At 38.8% G+C, this 22,512-nt stretch overlaps 1 protein-coding gene across 11 annotated transcripts in view; it reads right to left on the bottom strand.

Annotated features, from left to right (window-relative positions):
• Positions 1–20,959, bottom strand: part of map7d3 (MAP7 domain containing 3) — a 30,018-nt gene extending 9,059 nt beyond the window's left edge. For 2 of the 11 annotated variants that reach the window (XM_082556831.1, XM_082556834.1), the window contains exons 1-10: positions 20,824–20,959; positions 9,158–9,259; positions 8,742–8,822; positions 8,175–8,338; positions 7,797–7,908; positions 7,271–7,354; positions 4,834–4,941; positions 3,996–4,097; positions 3,473–3,571; positions 1,596–1,721 (exon numbers count right to left, since the gene is read on the bottom strand). In XM_082556831.1, the coding sequence (XP_082412957.1) occupies positions 1,596–1,721; positions 3,473–3,571; positions 3,996–4,097; positions 4,834–4,941; positions 7,271–7,354; positions 7,797–7,908; positions 8,175–8,338; positions 8,742–8,822; positions 9,158–9,259; positions 20,824–20,869 (1,024 nt within the window). In that variant the 5' untranslated portion in view covers positions 20,870–20,959. The remainder of the gene's footprint in view (positions 1–1,595; positions 1,722–3,472; positions 3,572–3,995; positions 4,098–4,833; positions 4,942–7,270; positions 7,355–7,796; positions 7,909–8,174; positions 8,339–8,741; positions 8,823–9,157; positions 9,260–20,823) is intronic. The other 9 variants (XM_082556835.1, XM_082556837.1, XM_082556838.1 and 6 more) reach the window with 9 other exon arrangements.
• Between the last annotated feature and the right edge of the window lie 1,553 nt (positions 20,960–22,512).

Below are 22,512 nucleotides of genomic sequence, written 5' to 3'. Positions count from 1 at the left end.
GGTTTTTGTAAGGAGAGAGAGCACAAAAAAACAAAAAAGCGACTTGTTAGATATAGCTCATTACGCAGGGAATAGCTTAATTTCTGAAACTCCGGACGGGCTGGAAATTACTGGAGACACATAACAAGCAGGGAGCAACAATGTGGCGAAAAACCCAAACACCCTGCAGCTTCTGGATACAACATGAACAAATCTAAACACCAGGCACCATAAGCACAGCACAAGACACATTATGTAAAACCTACCACCACCAAAGTAGAACACACACTGACACTGCACACACACAAAAATCACACAGATTTATTAGTACGTTAAACACATAGTGAATGTAAATAGCACTGCTTGCTGTGTTCGAGTACAGTAACTAGAGTATGAGTAATGAGTAATATGTCTTTCTTTTGTCATGCTGTAACTGTTCCTAATCAGAGAGAGACCGACCTTTCAAGTTTCAGGACAGGACTGAGAAATAACTATAACACTGTAATGGCAAAGGCTCTAACACACTGTCTTTAGCAATTAGGTTTAGTCTAGCCTGCAGTTAGAAGAGGAAATGGTGCTGTGCACTAGCTTGCTGTGTCAGATTGAGGGATTAACCATCATAATCCCAAGACCCAAAGAACTCTCCCTGCCACAGCCTGTTCACTAAATTCATTCAGAGTTTATACTGCGCCGCAGCAATGACTATGAAACCTACCCTGTAATGAGCTGCTGCTAATGTGGATGAGTCATGCTTCTACTGGGGCTATACTTAGCAGAGGATCTATACCTTCTAACAGGTTTGTAATGGCCACTCAATACTCAATAAACGCCACAGCCTAAAACCAACACTAGAAATGCAGCTGCAGCTTTGAAGTGCTTTACAGTACACTCCCCTTCCTACCTATAAAAACACACAGTCAACCAGGGAAAAAGAGGTATTCATTACTGTGGTTGTATGTTAATCATTGCAGGCTGTCAACCACTATAGAGCAATTGATCATTACCACCACAGCAAAAAACTTATTCACATTAAGGCATGTCAGTCATCGAGGGCGACATAAAAACCCACACAGGATGCTTTAAAGCATCCACAATATCAACACATATTATGCCTCACTATGAGAACTCATGGAAAGGCACAACAGACCTACTTTGATGTAACAAGAACCAATAGGTAAGCAGCTTAGAGTAAATCTCCTAGTGTGGACCCTGAAGCTACTCTGAGGCAGAGAAATGCTCCTGACCAAGACTGCCCTGCACAGCCCAGCTCAGCACACAACAACTGATTGTATCAGATTTGGAAATGCATGTAAACTAAACGTGTGTGTGAGTATGTCAGTTTATTTGTTAGAATGTAAATACACTTTCTCATGCTATTTATTATAATTAATTACTGTGCACACGTTAACATTTGATCACTACAACTGCAGTCAAAACTCTGAAGCGACCAATCACTTTGAAAAGTCCAAAAGTGCATCTGGGCAGTGGAATGAAATTATCTAGTTAACTGATAATGGGAATACCTAGGTTGACTTTTTACTGATGAAACGAGAGGGTAACCAGGTCTGTCCCTGGCCAACTTTCCTCTCTTTCAGGGTCTCCTAAGCGGAGGTTACCTGGGGCATCTGTTCCTTCAGCGGACAGGGCGGCAGCGCTCTTGCTCCTAGCTAGTGAGGCCTGGGTGGGTGTGAGCAGGCGACTAAGGACCCCTCCATCCACAGTAGTGGCCAGTGGCCTGCGAGCTACACGTCCGAAAAAAACAGATCACCGGAAAAAAGCAAGAGAATGTAAAGGCCAAGATAGAAAGAGTGGATGAGAATGGGGAATAAAAGTAAAGAAACAAAGTTCACCATGTGATTTAACAAAAGAATCAACATACAGAACCAAAGGTAATGGCTCTCGTCTTAGATAGGTTCCTTATAAACTGTCTTTATACTTTCATAAATATAGAGTTAAAGAAGGATACTCAATAAAAGACAGTACATAAGGTGACCGTGGAAAAGTACTGAGACTGATAAAAGAGTTTGCCTGGTAGGTGATTAGTGAAAAGCTCATCAAAGTAATGGTTCCTTAGGATTTGCTGAAGGGAAAAACAAATTATGAAATGACTTTAAAGCAATCAGAAGAATAATACTGGGTAAGAAGAAGAGAAGAATAAACAAAAGAACAGTGACCATGACTATTACAGTGCTACATCTAATGCTGTGCAATGTTCTCTATTGTGGAAAGAGAAAAAACGGTCCAAATTATTCCTGCAAAGAAAGAGGATGACTACAGCCCTTCTAAAAGCACACTAGCTAAGACACTAAGAAAATTCCCCATTAAGGCTGCTGCTGATACTTAAAAAAAAAAAAAAATGCAACTGAGAAATATTTGGAGCTTATAATAGGTTGTTTCTGCTACATGTACCTAAATGTTAGCTCTTCAAAAGGAGATTCTAGATTCTCACTTCCTTTTATAGCCCCTTCCTGAGGAGACATGTGTTGTTGACAGACCTGATTTTTGTTAATCATTTAGTGGCTGCCCGTTGGGGCTGGCGACATGACTTCCTGCCGTTTCCTACTCTATATCCAGGTCATAATTTCTGTAGTTATTTTTGTAATAAGGGTAGAATTATGAAAAAAAAACCTATTTAAACTCAAAAATGCTGATTCAGTATGGAAGACAGCTTATGTGTTGTGCTACTGCTCAGATTAAACACACAGAACATACATGAATAGAGGACAAGAGCTTTTTTCTTTAGTTTCATACATACAAAGAGACTGGTTTGGCTACGGAACAAATAAAAGCACTGGTTGTTAATAGCAACACACAGAGTACAGTGATTTGCTTAGGTCATTTGTGTGCTCTGTGGCTGCTATGTTGGGATGGCACGGACACACACCGCAATGAAGCACGAGTGACTTAAATCCACCTATGACGTCATGTCGGAGGGAGAAAACAATCAACACTTTGTGACAACAAAACAATACACAGTGTTAGTCCAAGCAGAGCACACAACAGACACTTCCTTAGTGAACACTTGAAAAAATGAAAAGATAAAAAAATAAAATACAAAGGGGGTTAAAACAAGATTCACTTCCAGTGAGAAATGTGACGTAGAGCAGCATCAGCTAGGTCAAGACAGCAAAAAGGTTAAAGGACTGATGGAACAAGCATAACATTCCCAGAAAATCAAAGACAACTGGCAGTGTAGAGAAAACTGCATCTGACATGGGTGTAAATGAGCATTTAGGTAAATGAGAACATGAATGGAAAAAAAAGGCCATATGCAGCAAGAAGATCCAGCATAAAAAAAAAAACCTTGAACTTCATAAGTCTGAAAGGAGATAAATGAGATTTATTATCCCTAAAAGCTCTTAGCAGCAGTCAGCGTTGTTAAGGATTTAAAAATACAAGAGGATTCAGAATGATGAAGTAGCATCAGAGCCACATGCTTATTATTTAAAGAAAGATGCATGAGTGTTGCATGCTGATTGTTCATGCTAGCCACCTTGATCATCCGTTGTCCCCTTATCAGGCTTTGCAGGGGTCTGTGCTCTGCCCAGACTTACTCGCGTAAGGGAGGAACTTCTCTTCTTCACAGAACGGCCTGGGAACATGAGAGTGGAGTTATAGCCAAGCAGGCACTGGGGGAGTCAACAAGGAAACCCTTAAGAAAGTCTACAAGTCATGTGCACTTTGTTTTGCTTTATGTGAGTCACCGGGTTAAGGCTGACAGCAGCTGATGCCCCAGTTTAAGAGATGAAGCCTTGATACAAAGACGAGCTTCAACTTTTCCATCTGATCACACTAGCTCATTCTCCCTAAATCAGAGCTGACTATTGTAATACTACTTTTAGCCTCTTTAAGTGTTTCAACAAAATAACAAGCAATAAGCAAATCTTCAGTGTGCGTGTCATGCATGAGACACAGCTGAGTATTTAATAAATAATGCATTATTTCGACAAATTGTGTATTTAACACAATATTGGTTATTAAAGTATCATGCGAGATGAAGAGGGGATCTTTTGCACCTGTCTGTTCCACCTGAAGCTTTTTGTCGTCTTCCTTACTGGCCTGATCAGCATTGGCATTGCTAGGTAACCGGTTACAAGATGAACTCCTTGGCTTAACACCTGAGGGACAATGATGAAATAACCCAAAGGTGAAATAACGAGACTAGCTTGTAACTGGTACACAACATTTTGGAATTAATTCATATATTGTATTCAGAGTGGTGGCATAATTTATTATGAAACAAGCTGAGAAGTAAAGAGAAACCAGTTATGCTGAAAAGGAAAATAAAAATGACACTGTCAGCCTGAAGAGGCTGTGAAGAGATGTGATTCACCCATCTGCATTGATTGTTTCCTGTAGAAATCAAATACCCGTTTCATGATTTTTTTTTGTACACTTCTACTATATTCTATGTGAATCAAAACAGGATTGAGTATATTGTAACAGAAGAGTGACAGCTCTCTATAATACAAGAGAATATTCATGAACATCATCGTTTGGTGCTCAGCAGCCCTTAAAACTATTTACTGATTAATGAATCCGAAGAGATGCAGTGAATGTATGCAGAAGAACTGGGCAGTATCTGGAATCAGGAATGAGAAACAGATTAAAGCAGTTTTACCAATCCCTCTCTGCATCAGTGAGTCTGTTAAACCCTGGATATGAAAAAGGAGAGGGGTCAGAGTTCATTCAGTTTGTTCCATTTCAGAAATGGTACAATACCTGAAAAAGCTCATTCATAAATATTCTCACACACACACACAAAAACAAAACACTTTTGTTGGTTAAGTTGCAGCACTGGGTAGGATGGAAGCAGGGAGGAAGGAGGGGAGGGAGGGAGGCGAGGAGACTTACGTTTGTCAGGTGATTTGAGGAGGGTGGCAGATGAGGAGGATAGGCGTTTGCTCATGCCAGCCTCAGGCGGCTGTTTCAGGTTTGTGGTGGATGTGGAGCGCTTGTCCACTAAGAGGGAGGAGGAAAGACAGACAAGGGAGGCGGGATTTAAACCGGAGGCAAAAGGGAGGGAATTTAGGTTTACAAAAGGGAGTAAAATGATCTGCTGTATTTCAATACCTCCAACAGGCAAAGGGCTATAAGTTAATACACCTGAAATAAAAGGACACAAACTATATTTGTCTTTGGGGATGAATTTTCCTATTAACTTAATTGATCATGCTATCGTGCTACTAACAAAATGGGCATTCAGCAACACACCGAATCGACAACAGTACATGCCATAAGCATAAATATCAAAACACAGCCACTGTGATTTGAGAATCAGGCATTGCTGTTAGTTAGTAAACAAAAAATGTTTATGTTGAATCCCTCCAAGAGCAGAGCATAAACATATTGTCTGTGCCAGATACAATAGTGCTTTCTTGGAATACCATTCAAAGAGAAATTATTGCAAAGTCACCCATGTGATCTTGAAATGCACAACAATAGGAATGAGCAATTACAGCCAGAATTCAGGAATAAAATGGCTTTTACATTTAAAATCCTTAAATATTAAAAACGATTTGCATTCATGTCCTTACTTCAGGCTAGAGCTGGGCGATAGAACGATAACGATATGTATCGCGATATAACTTTTACTCGATAGAGAAATTAAGCTATCGCGATAGACCTCGCCGCTCTTGTCCTCTTAAAAAAAAAAAAAAAAAAAAAAAAAAGGTCAGCCAATCCAAATTCAGTAGCGCAGAGCCGAACCAATCACAGCCGCAGCGTCACGTCGCGTGACTTGTTAGGTACAGCACAAGTGCCAAGCCGCACGTGTGTTTGTTTGGGAAGCAGGCAGCGGGTAATGGAGGAAATGAGTGTGCCGACTAGAAAAATCAACCGAGCGTGACCGAAGAGAAAACAGATGATGGTTCCAATGCCGGAGAGATTGTCGAACGGAAGAGCCATAGAAGTTCCGTAGTGTGAAGGTATTTCGGCTATTTCAAGTCTGACAAAAAACAGAGTAGCGTGCACTGTAAATTGTGCCGAAAACAAGTCTGGAAATACAATAAACTGGTGCATGCGTCACACTGTGCGCCACGTTATTGTTTCGGTGAAATGAATTTCTACAAGACTGTTACTGTTAATTCTACTCTCTGCAGTGTTTAAATGCTTACATATACACACAGTTACTGTCCCTCCACACATACGACTCGGTTCTGCTTCTATGCCCCAGCTTTGTTTACTTTTTCCCACCGAGGCTTCTAGACTTCTGATTGGCCAACATTTCTGCACGGTTAGGAATCTAGCGCCACCTGCTGCTTTGGCATGTTCATAGCAGCGTTTTCCTTCATTTCTGCCTTTATGTGTGTACAGGATTTTTTTTTAAAACGAAAACAGAAAATCTCCGTTTTCAAAAATACGTGTGGACGTAGCCTCAGTCTCTGACTGGAAGCGCTAATTCGTCATTCGGCTTTTGTCAGACTAAAGTAACTGTTAAAACTGTTTGAAAAGCTCAGCTATACAACAAGGAGAGATTGAGAATTTCCTTTTAGTTCTCAGTTTATTTGATATTGACAAAAGTTAGTCAGTTTTGTCTGTTCTTCTGTAAAACAAACTAAGATTTATTTTTAGAATTAATATTTTGTTTCTAAGTGGAATTGACAATTTAGTCTGTTTCGTTTGTTCTATTTTGAAACTTAAACGCTTTAGCGGCTGCCTTTTGTGTAGTTTGCAATATTTGCCTTTATTTATCTGAAAAAGTCTCATGTTCCTTAAGTACATCTACCCTGTTGAACTTATTATGGGAAATAAATATTTAAATAAAAACAAGCTGCTGATTATTTCACATTTTACTTGTGAGCAACGGCACATTTAAATCTTACAAATATAGTTATTTGGCTTATATCGTGATAGATATCGTTATCGCCTGAAATGAAAAAAACATATCGTGATATGAAAAAATCTCATATCGCCCAGCTCTACTTCAGGCCTGTGGGTTTTTTTTTAAAAAATATAGATATTCTAGTTCTTATGATTATAAGCTGTGTCCTTAAGGCAGCTTCAGAGCATTAAGGATAGGTTGACTGCCTTTGCAAAAAATGTATTGGGTATATAAAAATTTGTTGATTAGTTACAATGTCAAAAACAACAATGGAAAAAGTGACCAGTAACCAAACCTATAGCTCAAAGGCTCTAAAGAAAAAAATATTAGTAAAATAACAAACAAAAAACTGCATGAGGTTGGTGGAAACAAAGGTGTTGGGAGGAAGCATTGCCAGTGCATTTGGAGAGCCAGTGACTACCCATGCTGTGAAGCTACACCAGTGAATTAAATATTAACAAACAAAACCTTGATGACTCCTTGGTGGCTTTTCTGGTGAGGGAGAGGAGATAACTATAGTTACTGGAGATGAGGCACTGGCATCAGAATCTCCTGTGGGAAAAGACAGCTCTCAGGAAAGAGCGATAAAACATATGACATCATGACATATCCTTCAAATAAGTGAAAGAGATGAAGGTTAGAAATGGCTGATAGTCATCATCCTTCACTTGACACCCACTGTTCAGATTATCATCTGAACACCAGACTATCATCACATACACCGGACTGGTTTGATTTTCTGGCGGACACGGTAAAATGAGGGCTGAGAGGCTGTCTGAGAGGGCTTTGATCAGACAACAAGCAAGAATGCTGTGATGTGGGTAAACTAACTGCCTACGACTCAACTGGTTTTATCTGTTGTTTGCATTAGCTGCTGGAAAAAAATTAAATAAATAAAACTGCAATGAACAGCTTTCAGATTTAGGCCAAATTTCATCCCAGCTGTGGTGTAGCACACAATACACTGTGAACTATCAAGGACGAACTAAAGTACCTGTTCGTCCATCTGAGTCTGTGGACAGTCCTCCCCAAGACCATCTTTTCTGCCTCTGCTCGACTTGCTGACTACGCTCCAACGTCCGCCTCATCACTGCCTCATAGTGCTCCTGAGGAGGGAAAAAATGCAAGTCATTTGCAGCTGACTAACATTTGAGCCTAAAACAAAACAAACAGAAGATGATCTGTAGCTTTCATAACTGTATTACAATTCATGGGCAACTGCGCGGTGATGGTCCTTTAAAAATATGAAGAAAAACAGTGTAAGCTGTGTTCTTATGTAAATTAGATTCTTTTAGTCACAAATGTCAGCTGAGCAGCAGTGAGCGCTGCTGAGTAGATCACATTACTCTGCTTCCACCCGTGTTGAAGCTACCTTTTCTTCTTCCTGTTTCTGCTTCCTCTTCTGCTCCACAGCCAATCTTTTCTGCTCCTCCTTCCTTCGCTGTTCCTCAACCTTTTTCTGACGCTCTTCCATCTGACGCTCCACTTGCAGCTTGGCCTTGCGCTCCCGCTCCATGATCTGAGATTCTCGTAAAGCTGGCAATATGAGCATGCAGTACAAAGAAATCACTCGTCAGTATGTTGTTGTTTTTTTGTTTGTTTGTTTTTTGTAGCTTGCCTCCACCAGTGTGTGAATGCGAGTGAATGAATAGTGGCATTGTAAAGCGCTTTGGGTGCCTTGAAAAGCGCTATATAAATCCAATCCATTATTATTATTATTATTTGTACTGAATTAACATATTAGTAAGACCAAACTAAGTAAATGAAAGATTTCTATTGGTGGGTTGCAGCTAACAGCTATATCCAATTGTTAGGTATTTTTGTTTAAAATGAATAAAACCATTGCTCATTTAATAAACTCAATATCAGATTATTTGAGTATTTACTATAGTTCTTTGGCTAAAATATCTTAATCCCAAAACTGGGGTTATCCTCTTACCCTGTTGTCTCTCTGCCTCCTCACGTCTCTCTTTTGCCACCCGCAGTCTGTCGTCTGTTCTAAGTGTGGCACCGTCAAGTACTGCAGGCACACGTGCATATGTGGTTTATAGGTAAAGCATGTGCATGAATACTTACACATATAACTTGATGGTGGATTACAATGCAGCATAGCGTAACAAAGGCTTTGTATCAGGCAGGCAGATGTGTGCATGTGACTCATTAATGAGCTTTGTCAACTGTTACGGTAATAAGGTGATGACTAAGATTTACCTGCATTAAGCCACACTGAGAGGATGGCAGAAAAGCATTGGGAGTTGCATCTAATGTTTCAGATTATGGACGACAATAACCTCACGAGAGGGTAATATCTGTAATAACCAGTTTGATTCTGTGTCAAGATGTAGTGTCATTTACCTGGCCTGCACCCCTGAGGTTTAGCTGGTGTGTTATTTGTAGGTCCTGGGCTGTTTCCCGCCAAGCTGCGCCTTTCCTCGGCTTGTGCCTGTGCAGCTGCAGCTGAATGAGAGAACAAACAAGTCCTTTTACACAGCTTGTTCAAGGCAGGAATAATGTGCCACTATTTTGCCTATTCTGCATAAAGTGTATGCAAGGCAGAAAGAGGTAGCAATGCAACACTGTTGCGCTTTTAAAGCCAACAGTAGACACAGTAACAGCACCAATCTGATGTCTGCATAAAAGGTAGACTCACAATGTCGTGCTATACTTCCACCATCTCTGATTCCACATTGAGAATTGTGGGAGAATTATGCTGGTGTGGTGAGATTTGGACCGAATAAGTGCATCGTTCACTACCATTTTAAAGATGGCCTTTTACAAAAGGGAGTGGCCACTTTTAATCTGTCAATTCCAGTTTGGATCATGGATATAAAAACTCCAGATTCAGAAATTCAAATGATTTGATTTGTATCAATTAGGGCTGCCACGATTAGTCGACTAGTCACGATTACATCGACTATCAAAATCGTCGACGACTGATTTAATAGTTGACGCGTTGTTTGAAGCTTTGTAAGATCATAAAAGACGCAGGAATAAGTAGTAGGATTTAAGAGTGTAATAACGGACTGAAACAGAAGATGGCAACACTGCATGTACAAGGATGCCAGCTGCTGTTAAACCCCAAAGAAGAAGAAGCTGTGTCCCAGAATTCATAGCGCAGCCCAGCTCAGTTTCCAACAATGGCGGCAGCTGGTTAGTTTTAATATTACTCTTATTATTCTTTCTGGGTCACAAAATAAACTTTTAACATATTTTCAGGCGAGAATGTAGCTGTGTAAACCTCAAATATCTGCTCAGTTTATCAAGACACCGCATATTTTCAAAAGCGCGCCGACGTTTTCGGAGATGTCTGTTACCCACTAGCTCAATAGCTAGCTGGGGGCAAAGTCACTAGAGCCGTGAGAACACCGGACTCCCGGCAAATCGTTTTCAAACCCACCGCCGTCTTTCGCTACTCAGGTTAAATATATATAAGTCACTTAGATAACTTCAAAATGTCATTATTTGGCTTTTTTTAGTATTTTATTTGTTCCTGAGTAAATCGGTTTGGCTGAGATTAAAGTTATAGTTTTTGCACAGCTGAATAAACGTCAAGAAGACAACTGGTTATCAGAAGTGTGAGATGCTCGAGAATATACTCCGGTGTCCTGTTATATTTTAGATAGCAAGGAGTTTATTAAACTTCACCGAAACAATCTGCAAATTTCATTACAATTTAATAAACTATCATCTTGTCTTTATGTTTAGTTAGCACATACCTTAAACACTTAAAGCTGTAAGCTAATGATAGTTATATAAGAGCAGATGCTGCCAGTGCAATAAGCTGTACGTTTTACTCCAATGGATGATGATCTGATTAGTCGACTAATCGCAAAAATAATCGGTGACTAGTCGACTATCAAAATAATCGTTTGTGGCAGCCCAGTATCAATTAAAAGACAGTGTGATGAGGGACCAAAAGACTAATGTTATACAAATTGTATTTGTTTCCACGACACACACAAAGAAAACAAACAAACAAAAAAAAACCCACACTTGTATTCCTAATCACTTATCCAGCAACAGGAAACTCTGGACATGTCAGCAGTACCTTGCAGGGAATACGGCTTCCACTGGTAAACATCCAAATGTTTGTTAAATACCAGTTACGTTTTGGCTAAGATTTGGCACTTATCTCTCAAAAGATGTTCAAATAACAGAACAGTTTTTGGTTGCTTTGTCTTAGTCTGTTCGGAGGTCTATTTTAGATAGCAAAGGGTCCTTGGCCAAGACACTGATCTAAAAGTTGAGCTTGATGGCATGCAAGCACCTTACAAGGGGGCAATACTAAGGCCCAAAGCACAGCAAGTACAGTCTGTTTAAACCATTAGTTCAAACCAAAACAATATGAATAAGTTGTTTTTTGTTCTGTTTTGTTTGCTTTCCATATGAATGGTAAATCTGGAGAGATCTAATAGATCTGAAGCTATACAACAATCCAGTTATTCAACCATGTTTGTGGTCAGCTGTGTAGTTATTCATACAGTGCTTTCTGTGACAAGCTTCAATGATAAAGTAGAATAAAGCCCTTGTTAGCTTCCTGGTATACAGCATGTGCGCCCACAGGTGTACAAAATTTCATAAGTATAAAAATATCCAGAAAACATAAAACCAACTGATGACTAATTTCCACATGTACCCAAAAACACAATCATTGCTTTAACAGTTGATGTGCGTGCAGTCTGTCCTATAAAAAGTCTAACTCCAAGAGAAGATCAGCTCTCCCATCAAACTATCGCAGGGTCAATAGTCCTTTCTTCAGCCAAAACTATTCATAAAAAAAAAAAAAAAAAGTATGGTTAAAGGACAGAAAGTCAGGAAGGAAGCACATGAAGGACATGATCAAGCTTTATGAGCTGTGGTATCAGTTACCAGTTTCTTCCCTTCTTGTTGGCATTATATAAATGCTGACAAAGAGCAAAATGATAGTCCTGTGACTGTGAAAGCATCTCACCGTCTCCATTGCAACTAAGCAATCCTATTGTTAATCTTAAAAATATATATTTTCTATTATGAAAACAACTTTTCATATGCTTTTTAAAAAAGATCCAGAAAAGACTCTCTCTCCAGGTTTTAACACAAGCAATTTATCTCATATGACTAATGTCATAATAAAGTTAAAATGCTGGAGATATTAGGAAAGCTCTGGAGATTTCTTGTTGCAAAGGAGCTCCTTAAGTACTAACAAACTGGGACCTTATAAAAATGATTGTCCAAGTGGTGCAATAGGATAAATAGAGCCAATAATTGTTTAAGGAAGCAACACTGTTGTCGCACAAAGGTATTCTAAGTGACTGAAGAAAAAATGTTCTTGATCTTGTTAGACTGCTCATGCGAAAAGCATAGTACTTTTTCTTTGAATTAAAAAAACAAAAAAACAAAAAAACAATGATACCATCAAGCAAATCCAGTATTTATTTTCCCATGTTAACATGAATCATGTGTCCTTATTCTAAATCTATTTTCATTTAGTTGGTGGATAAAGCAAGATGCTGGTCTTTACCGTCTTCTATGTATTACAAATAGTAATTTAAAAGCACAATTTTTCAATTATTAACTGCCGGCTGCTACCCAGATGAATGCATGGGTTAAGGAACCCATTGTCAAGTTTAATGCTACTCAGATTGCTTCACACTCAAAACCTCCATGACTGAATCACTGGGATGTTTGTAAACAGCTGTTACAAGATGCACTGCCCGTCCTACACAGAGCTTTGCAAACCTACGTCTACATGCTGTAGCTATCATGTGGCGTACTGTCAAAATACTTGGAACAACCGGTAATGTGGGCTACTCTCAGTTGTCTTTGTGCTGTTGTTGGCCCTGTTGTTTAACCCTATGCTGCTGAGAAGACAGAAGTCATAAGATACAATGAACTATTCGGTACTGATACTGAAGTAAAACTGGTTGTTAAAAAAGAATGAAAACTGTCCCCTGCATGCATTATCTGTGCTTTCCATGTGTTCTTTTTTATCTTTGATGTGTTTTTGCTTTTCTTCCTCTTTGTGATCAACTCAGCTATTATTCTCTTTCCAGTTTTAGACAACTTTTGAACCAATCAGTATTTGAGCTATGCAAAGCATCATCATGACAGGCCACGCACCAGCACCTCAAACAGTCTATGCTCACTGAATTCTCACAACCCTCATAATCCCACATTATTTGCCACCAGGGTAACATATACTATAGACAGCTTTAAAAGAAGCAGCCCCAGAGAGATTGAATTTAAGAAAACAAAGCTTTTCACCAGGTTGCTATGAGCAAACCACTCACCCACCATAGACACTGAATGGTTTTCCGAGTGTAGCATGTTCTCCTTGTATAGAAATCAACTCTACAAGTATTACCTTACTCTGTAAGGCAGAGAAGACAATGGACCCTTCTTACACAATGCAACAGTGCCAAATTTAGCAGTAAGAACTGTTGACTTACTAGAAATTGTTTACCCCAGTGAAGCAAAGGAAATTAGACCTGTCAGGTTAACTATTCATGCACCAATTATCCAAACGGCAACCTCAATGCTCTCCAGTCAGAGACGTTTATGAAGGGTCGAAGTGTACAGCTGGATGTTTACAAGTCACTTCACTTTTGTACTCAGACTCTCCTCTTCATTCCATTTGGAGAAATCAATAAATGACGAAAGATTTAACTGCACTTTAAACAGTTTTGCTGTCACACAACACGTAGCAGATTACTCGTAAATAGACAGAGGATTCATAAATTACTTATCAGTCACTATTTTTTTGTCATTAGGCAACAAATACTTGGCAATCATACAATTCCACAAGGAATACAGTAATAGAAAATCTTTATTAAAGTTATAGGAGTTTACATTATATGTTTGGTTACTAGTGTCTAAAATATGGATGACTGGACACTGATGAAACCTCTATAACTCTACAATCAACATATTTTTCCCTATTAGAGTGAAAAATCAGAAAAAAACAATGGGGTACACCGTCACAAGATAAGATAGATATTAAGTTACAGACAGCAAGGACAGGTGAAGTGCTTCTCATTCATGCTTATGCCTGTATCAAGGATCGTACTGACTCAGAAATTAGATGAGTCATAGCTACAACAAAGAGAAACAAACCAAGCCTGAAGACTCACTCAGGACTCAGTGTCAAATCATATCAAATTTGTAATTTGCAATTTAAAGTGTTTTTATTAACAGTTAATGAAATGGTGGTGATATAACAAACTGCAGCAGAATAAGGATACGTTTATAAAGCGGGTGATGAAATGCTATATTTATATAAAACAATGTAAACAATTTAGCTGATAATCCAAGCATGAAGTTTGACCTTGGTCATTCTGTAGTAGGTTTCATACTTCAAGATTGTAATTTCAGGAAACTGTACTGTCTGCAAAGAGGGAAGTATGACAGAAAGTGCAAACTGAGGAGGCAGCAGCTGTTAAGCTAAAAAAAAAAAAAAAAAAGTCTACTAGTGTGCAGCATAATCACCTGTAAAATAAATTTTTACTGGGTTTTTGGCTTCCACAGTCACAGTAGTAGTGACTGTAGTTTTAAGGAATAAGCAAAATATATATAAATACATCCAAGCAAGAGATGCATCTTGGAATAAAATGAGACAAATCTCTGCTATCAGACACATTCATGTGTTGATTAAAGTGCTTTCATGAGATTGCGAGAAGAGACACTGTTTTCCCAACAGACCTCAAGAGAGCCAGGTGTGCTCATAGAAATGAAAAGAGCCAATCAGAGGCACTCACTCATCCCTCCATCACTATGGAGATTTGCACACATTAACATACATCATCCCTGCTACACCACGATTCAGCAAAACCTTAAAGACATGAGACGGAGCATGTTTTTTTTCCTCGCTCAGAATGTGAGGCAGTAAAAGCAGTCGCCCCGTGACGAGTCTGCATTGGGTTACAGAAATATTTGCATGATATTTCTGAACCCATCTAAATGGATGGCACATAAATCCTACATAACCAAGTAAGCTACTGGACTCATCTTTAGCATTCATTGTCAAAGTATAACTATCATCATTATTATCATTATTATTATCATCATTCTTATTATTGTAATACATGAGTATTGATGGCAATCAACAAACATGTAAACAACTTGATTAAAATATTTTTGGAGTCCTTCTTGTAAGTTTAAACTTTTCTAACAGTCACCGGGGAAGCATTTTAAATAGGGCTGAACGATTATGGAAAATAATCTAATTGCGATTTTTTGCCCCAATATTGCGATTGCGATGCGATTATTTTTTAAGGTCTTTGTCTTCTGTATTATTAAACAAAGACAAGCAATACATCATATAGTATGGCCAATACTATATTACATTAATTTTAAACTGTTCTTTCCTGGAAGACAGACCTCTGTTATGATGACATGAGGTGATGCATGAATTGATGACTGACATTTTTATTTAACTTCTTCAATCACAACAGTATATTTGAACATACACAATAGTTTATTTTTAGCTTACAAACATCTGAGCATAAAGTGCTGACAAGGAACCCTGGTGTAAACATTAAAATGAAAGTCAGTACAATGTGCAGATTGCAGAAATATACATAAAAAAAATCAGTGGCTTTACCACACTCAGTTTTTCGACATCTGTGAACTACTAGACAGTCATTCAATTAAAAAATAATATTAAATAAATAAAACTAATAAATAAAAAATACACACATCTTACTGATCTCTGCAGTCAGTAACATTACACATAAAGTGCAAACATAATAGCAATTGTATAAACACACACACAAACACGCCTTTAAAGTTTAAAGGCGTGAAATTGGACGGTCTAGCCTTCTGAATCAGAAGGCTAGTTCTGATTAGCGTCACCGCTGTCTCGGTGGAGTTTAATAAACTCGGCCGTCTGCTTCTTGCTATCTAAAATATAACCAGACACTGGTGTAAATTCTCGACTGTCTCATACTTCTGTTTAATAAGTTTTCTGTTTGACGTTTAGTCAGCTGTGTGAAAACCAAGGAGGAACCCACCCGGGGGATTAATAAAGTTTTATTTTATCTAATCTAATAACTTTAATCTCAGCCAAACCGATTTACTCACGAACAAACAAAACACTGAAAAAAGCCCAACAATAACATTTTTAGGTTGTCTAAGTGACTTATATATTACGTTTAACCCGAGCAGCGAAACTCCGCGGTGATCTGAAAATGATGTGCCGGGAGTTGTGCCGTTCTCGGCCGCATCAGTAACCCTCGAGCTCCCGGCTAGCTGTCGAGCTGGTGGGTAGCAGACGCCTCTGAAAACGTCGAAGCACTTTTGCAAATATGGGATATCTTGATAAACCGAGCAGATATTTGATGTTTACACAACTACTTTCTCGCCTGAAAATATGTTAAAAGTTTATTTTGTGACCCAGAAAGATTAGTATGAGTAATTTTAAAACTTAGTAGCGGCCGCCATTGCTGGAAACTGGAGTTTGGCTGGGCCGCGCTATGAATTCTGGGATATGGTAGTAATTTGGACAGCCTTCGGCGCGTCGCTGTGACGTAATCGGTCTACAAATGCGGCCTCAGGAGGATGCAGCCCATGAATTGTATAATATAATCGCAGTATAATCGCAGCCTTTGCGGTTAGAAAATTGCACTTGATCATGTCGCGATATTATCGCAAATGCGATATATCGTTCAGCCCTAATTTTAAACATATCGAATCTTGTGAGCCAGGGTTTACAAGCTCATTTAGTCATAGATTCACTTACTTTAATGCAAAGTATGTATGTGTATATATATATATATATATATATATATATATATATATATATATATATATATTTTTTTATACACAATCCTCTTTACACTATCTGAAATGCTTTGTTGTAACTCTTTGAACTTTCAAATCTCTTTGCAATTTGAGAGTTCAAATGTTGATAATGTATCAGTGTTTTCTGGGATGACCATTATCAGGCCAAAACCAGAAGAATGCTGATGAGCTGTCTCAAACGGCACATGCAAGAGATAAAAGCTGTGGATGACTGCTTGTTCAAACTCTGTTTGATAGATTATATATTTTCAGAGTGATGTTTTCCTCAATTGTTTGGAGAGGAATTGATAACTGCAGATGTTCTGAGCAAGAATCACCGGTAGCTGAAAATGTGGGACAAAAAAACAAAACAAAACAAAAAAAACAACCAACAAGCAAAAAAACTGCAGATAATATTCAATCTCCAAAAACAGCAATCATAAAGTCTAAAGTTGTGAATTTTAGCTGGTAATTAATCTAACGCTTAACACTTAGGGGGTGGGGGGATAGAGCCTATCCCAGCTGTCAGAAGCAAGATATGCCCTGGATAGATCACCAATCTGTTGCCGGGTTAACACAGACAACCACTCACACTCACACCAGTTAACCGATCCCTATGCATGTCTTTAGGCTGTGGGAGAACATGCAAACTCCACACAGAAAGACAACATGCTGGCTTCAAACCTTGCTGTAACATAACACTACCAGCCACCACTCCACTGCACTGCCTACTCTGTAACATATTACAAACATTTAATATAAATCTGCACTTCTGTTGTGATGCTGAATCTCTAGCATTAGAAAGAGCAGATATACTTGTCGACTGAATATGATTTGCCTTCTTCTGATGGATTATTGTGGCATCAGTAAAGACCACCAGGGGGGCTGATAATGACCCAGCTCTGCAGCCCAAACAAAACATGAAACAGGAAACAGGCCAGTCAGCCTTGTATCATAACAGTCAGAGGCAAATGCTAGTTCTCTTAACAACAAGAATACTCATAAGACGTTTTTACAACTTCCATCACATATTAGTATAGTGGACACACAAGAGTCAGATCAGTGGATCAGGGTTTTCTTTCCATGGTTCCTTTCAACTGCACTCTTTATTGTGCCCTGCAGCATGGTGCAACTAAATAGCTTGCTGCACAGGAAGTGCCTACGTTGCTAAATATAAGGGTGGATTAACATTTGATATTGACTACATGGCCTTGTAATTCCAATTGATCACTATCAGATGCAAATATGCAGGCAAACATGAACCTGAACCACTGATTACTTTATTTTTTTCAATTAATTTTATTTTTTCACAAATTCAGAAAATTATCATATTTGACTGAAAGGTTACCAACACAATGAGCCAACCAACACAAAATTTCAGGATGGATGACACAGCTGATAGATGCCTAAGAAACACGCACGCACAAACACACTAAATCTTCTATGGGATTACCAAGACCTACTCATGTAAAGGTAAGCCCAGGCTATTTGTAGTACCAGCAGGATGATGATGACAACTTTCCAAGAGAGTCTCCTGCTCTAAGTGGACCATTTTGTCTTGCACAGAAAAAATAAACATCAACAAATGTAATCATTCTCACATCCACTATTTTTAATAATTATATACTGCTCATATCCTATAGTGTTGTGTTATTTTTCAGTCCTATAGGGTTAAGCTAAAAAAAAAAAGAAAAAAAAAAGCAGAAAATATAAATATATACATTCTCTAGATTTCTAATTAAACCCCAAGAAGTACAGCCAAGTCGACCACACTTTAAACTATACAGTTTAGAAGACTTATTGAACCAAAACATTCTTGGTGCCAAGAGTGTGGAACTAATCTTCATGACTATTTGAGGAGTGACTATCCACATCCGCACCATTGATGTGCAGACATTGAAAGCAAAGAGCATGTGTTAGCTTTTTGAAGTCTATACATTTTGTTATTTTTCCTCCTTTGATAAGCAAAAATATGTTTATTATTAGATAAATTAATCCATGACTTTTTGTAATTTTTCTGTGGTGGAAGAGCCAAAATCCCTGAATATCTGACATTTACTTGTTGTGTAACATCTCTTGAACCCATTATTCATGCGTTTGGTCTTTGTTGCTGTGTGTAGGTCGAGAACCATGTTGAAATAAGCTCTGACATGTTGCCCAAAGACACAAAAACTTTCTATTCAAAGACTTTCAAGAGGGGACAATTTGGAAATTTGTCCGTAAGCTATCCCAGCTCACCAAAGCTGGTAGAGAATCTGTCTTTGTGGAGATGGAAATATTAGTGTTAGATAACATAAAATGAAGTACCAACGATATATAAACATACAAACTAACGCCTCATGAACTAAACTACCCTGGGGTTAGTCTAAGGTTAGTTATAGTCTACACAAATTAGCATGTTTTGCTATTCAAATCATTTGGTACGTGCATACATGAGTGTGGAAAATGTAACACATCCTCTCAATCATTTTAAGAGGTAAAAATCAAAAGATGGGGCACTTCTGCTACACAACCAGAGTTAAGTGTACAAATCCAAGAAGCTACACATCAAAATTGAGGGTGGTTCATTTCCTCCTTTGGTTAAATCTAACCCAGTTCAGAAATACTTCTCATGCTTTTAATTCTGCTGCAGCATGTGTTAAGCCAGGATCCGGACAACCTTGCAGTGTTACTTGCAGCAGTGTGATCTCGCTTCATAATAGCAGGGTACTTTTCTCCTTTCTCACATTCTTGTGGAAATGACCATGTACATGAGCTAGATTCCTAGCATTATTTTATTATTGTCAGTCCTCCACTTTGACTGAAAGCTGAAGGACTTTTGCTGAAGACATGTTTTAACTCCTCATAAAGCCTAGGACACAAACGCATACCTCTAAACTTGGTAGAAATATTCATTAAAAGAAAAAAAAAAACAACCAAAAAAACCCACCACAGAACTGAGGGCCAGACTGAAAACACTGAATGGAAAAATGAAAGAAAACAGGAAGAAGAACGGCACTAGAATGTGATCCATTTGTTGCCAGGAGTAAAACATGCCTACACCCAATCTGGGTATGTAGAAAATCCATTTTTACGCTAAAACAGTTTGGTTTTTTTTAAACAGGAAAAAAAAAGGCTTGACTGCTCAGCCAGCCATAACAAACCATGCGTTGATACAGGCAGATACAAACACAGTAAACATCCACGTCCAAATCTGGATGGCCCCACTGATAGACTTCAGCTTGTACATAGTGCAATCTCCAAAAGGCCAATGTGCATTTTGCTTAACAGAACAGTGGGCGACACATGGCTGCTGGTCCAACCAAAACTATAGTATCAGTGCATCTAAGCATTTAAGGAAAAACAGCTACACAGTCCTGAGAGAGCTCAGGGCTCAGCGTTTGACAGTGCAGCTTTATCTGAAATTCAGGTCAGACATTGTTATAGTTGCCCTCCCTGGAGCGCTAAGGGGGTTATGCCATATGTCAGCAAATAAGCATGAATGTGGGACAATGAATGTGGGAGAGGGAAGAGATCACTTAACATAAGATAAGATGAGTTTCAAGCAGGAAGCTACAAAACTGCTGATACACTATGAACCGCCTGATCCACGGGTGGAGAAAATAAATTGCCTGCTGGTTTCTGTACTGGGCATCAAATCAGCTCGCCGCTATTAGAAAATGCATGACCCGATCAGAAAAAGCTTCCTGACAAAGATCAACAGAAGACCACGTTTGACAGGATTCTCGGAGCGAAGAGCAACGACATCCAAACCAGTACTATTTTTACCAGTTACACAGAAGCTAGCTTAGTTTACAAAGAATTTAGAGGACGCCTATCTACTCCGATAAACTCACATAAAACCACTTTCCTGTACAACGTTATTAATTTGCGTGAAAGGTGACAATGCAGAAGTAGTGGCATATCAACCGGGTCTCAGGCTGCAAGACGTATAGTTGCAGCTTTAGCTGAACGTTAACTGCACGCATTTAACTTACAGCGAGTTAGAACAGTCCATTTGCTTCCCTTAAAAGTTATCAGCACAACCATCAGCTAACAAAATCAACCAAACGTGTAACTTTTAATGTGGGAAGAAGTTGCAGATATTTTCCGCGTCCATACTCGGCTCATAACCGGGCAGCGAGCTAACGTTACTAGCTAGAAAAGCTGACCGCTCAAACAACCCGGTCAGAGGCGGCAGTTGACTGCAAATGTTAGAAAGTGAGTGCAACACCTTAAGACACAAGCGGTTCACAAATAGACACAACTGCCAACATATTTCTTACCCATTTGGGCTCTCAAGCCCTTGAGAGTCGAAGCACCCTCCGCCATTTCTATGAAGTTTTCCTTCTGTCTGTTTTTTTTTTTTCTAAAGCAAAGGCGCGTAACCCAGCGCAGCCGGTAGGACTCGGACACCACGGGGACGTGGACATCAAAGATAGGGCGAACAAATCAGGATATCTCACTTTGAACAGAGTCGTAACAAAAAGTGACTTCCGATGTAGTCAGCGATATGCAAGTATCTTTACCACTCTACGTTATTCTACCTACAAGATAATGAATCTAGTCCTGTTGTCCACTTTGAATATCGTTATGGACCCTATGATATATTTGTTTTAACTCCAACTGCCCTCTTGGCCAAAAAAACCAAACTTTTTTTTTAATGTCAATGAAACATTTTAGTGTCAGTGAGACGTTTTACCTGGATAAATGAAGGATATATAAAACTCACTTTGGCAAAAAAACTGATTACAGGTTCTACCCTGAGACAGGATTGTTGCTTGTGGTTCAGAATAACTTGATATAATTCATGACAGATAGTTTGGACATATCTTTCATAGATTATAGGCCAACACCTCATTTACAACCGTTTAAATACATACTCTAATGAATAATATCAAGTCAGTTTGAGTCAGAAACAACATTTCTGTTGCAAGATAAAAGCTGAAGTATACAGGTAAAAAGTCGCATTGAAGATAAAAAGGTATTTTTTAAGACAAATCCAGAGGACATCAGAGACTGCAACACATATAACATCACAGTTCTATCCACATCATTGAAATGGGGCAAACTGTTTACCAAACAAAGCTATTAGACGTATAAAGATAATTAAAAAAAACAGAGAGAGAAACATCGGAAATCACTTGTTGGCACAACAGAACCAACAAAAGAAGAAGGGACACGATATTAAAAATGCTCTGGTAAGGACAACCAATGAGATTGGACGGTAACTTTATAACGTTGATGGTTTTAGAGTTTATTTAAAAAAATAATATTTAGTGCCTCATCTTTTCACCAGACGATCGTGGTGTGGAGGCGGGGGCTGTGGGGCGCCAATACTTATAGATTACGTTTCCAATTACAGATGCGAGGACGTCACCTAGCGTTCGTATGGGTACTTGCTGCATGCTGATAAATGTAAAGTTTATCCACAAGAGCTGGTGAGAATTCCAAGGTATTCAGGTATTAGGTTTTAGAGGCAATAACTAAAATAGCGACCAATTGAATGAAAGAGAAAAAGTCCCCGTTAAGCATAGTTTGTTAATGATGTAGAATATTTTATCCAGATTTTGGAGTTTCTTGTTGTTTTCAGATTAGAAAAAAAAGACTTCAAACTTGACTGAAGTTGTGTTTACCATTTGCTTTTGAGATGGATTTGGAGAGTAGTGATGGAAAAGATTGAATACTCACCCAAACTAATGCTCCGAAGACTCTGAAGATCTAGAGATCTGGGAAGCTGGTAAGTTGGCAAACTTCTCCCAGTGAGCGAATAACACAATTTCTCAGGGCTCTCAGTTCTTTCACTTACCGTGAACACTGCATCCTCTGTCCTGGTCTGTCTCACATGCTTTAGCCAGAGGGCTGCTCATCATTTTACATGGTAAACAGGAAATAACACTGCACGTAGGGTGCCTTTGCAGTGACCTGGATATCTAACACTCAACTGAGAAATAAATACTTTTCTCACTGCGTTG

This window comes from Aulonocara stuartgranti (assembly GCF_965226115.1).
Source record: "Aulonocara stuartgranti genome assembly, chromosome: 2".
Taxonomy (NCBI): Eukaryota; Metazoa; Chordata; class Actinopteri; order Cichliformes; family Cichlidae; genus Aulonocara; species Aulonocara stuartgranti.
Note: the sequence above shows the minus strand (reverse complement) of the source record. Positions and strands in the feature narration are given on the sequence as shown.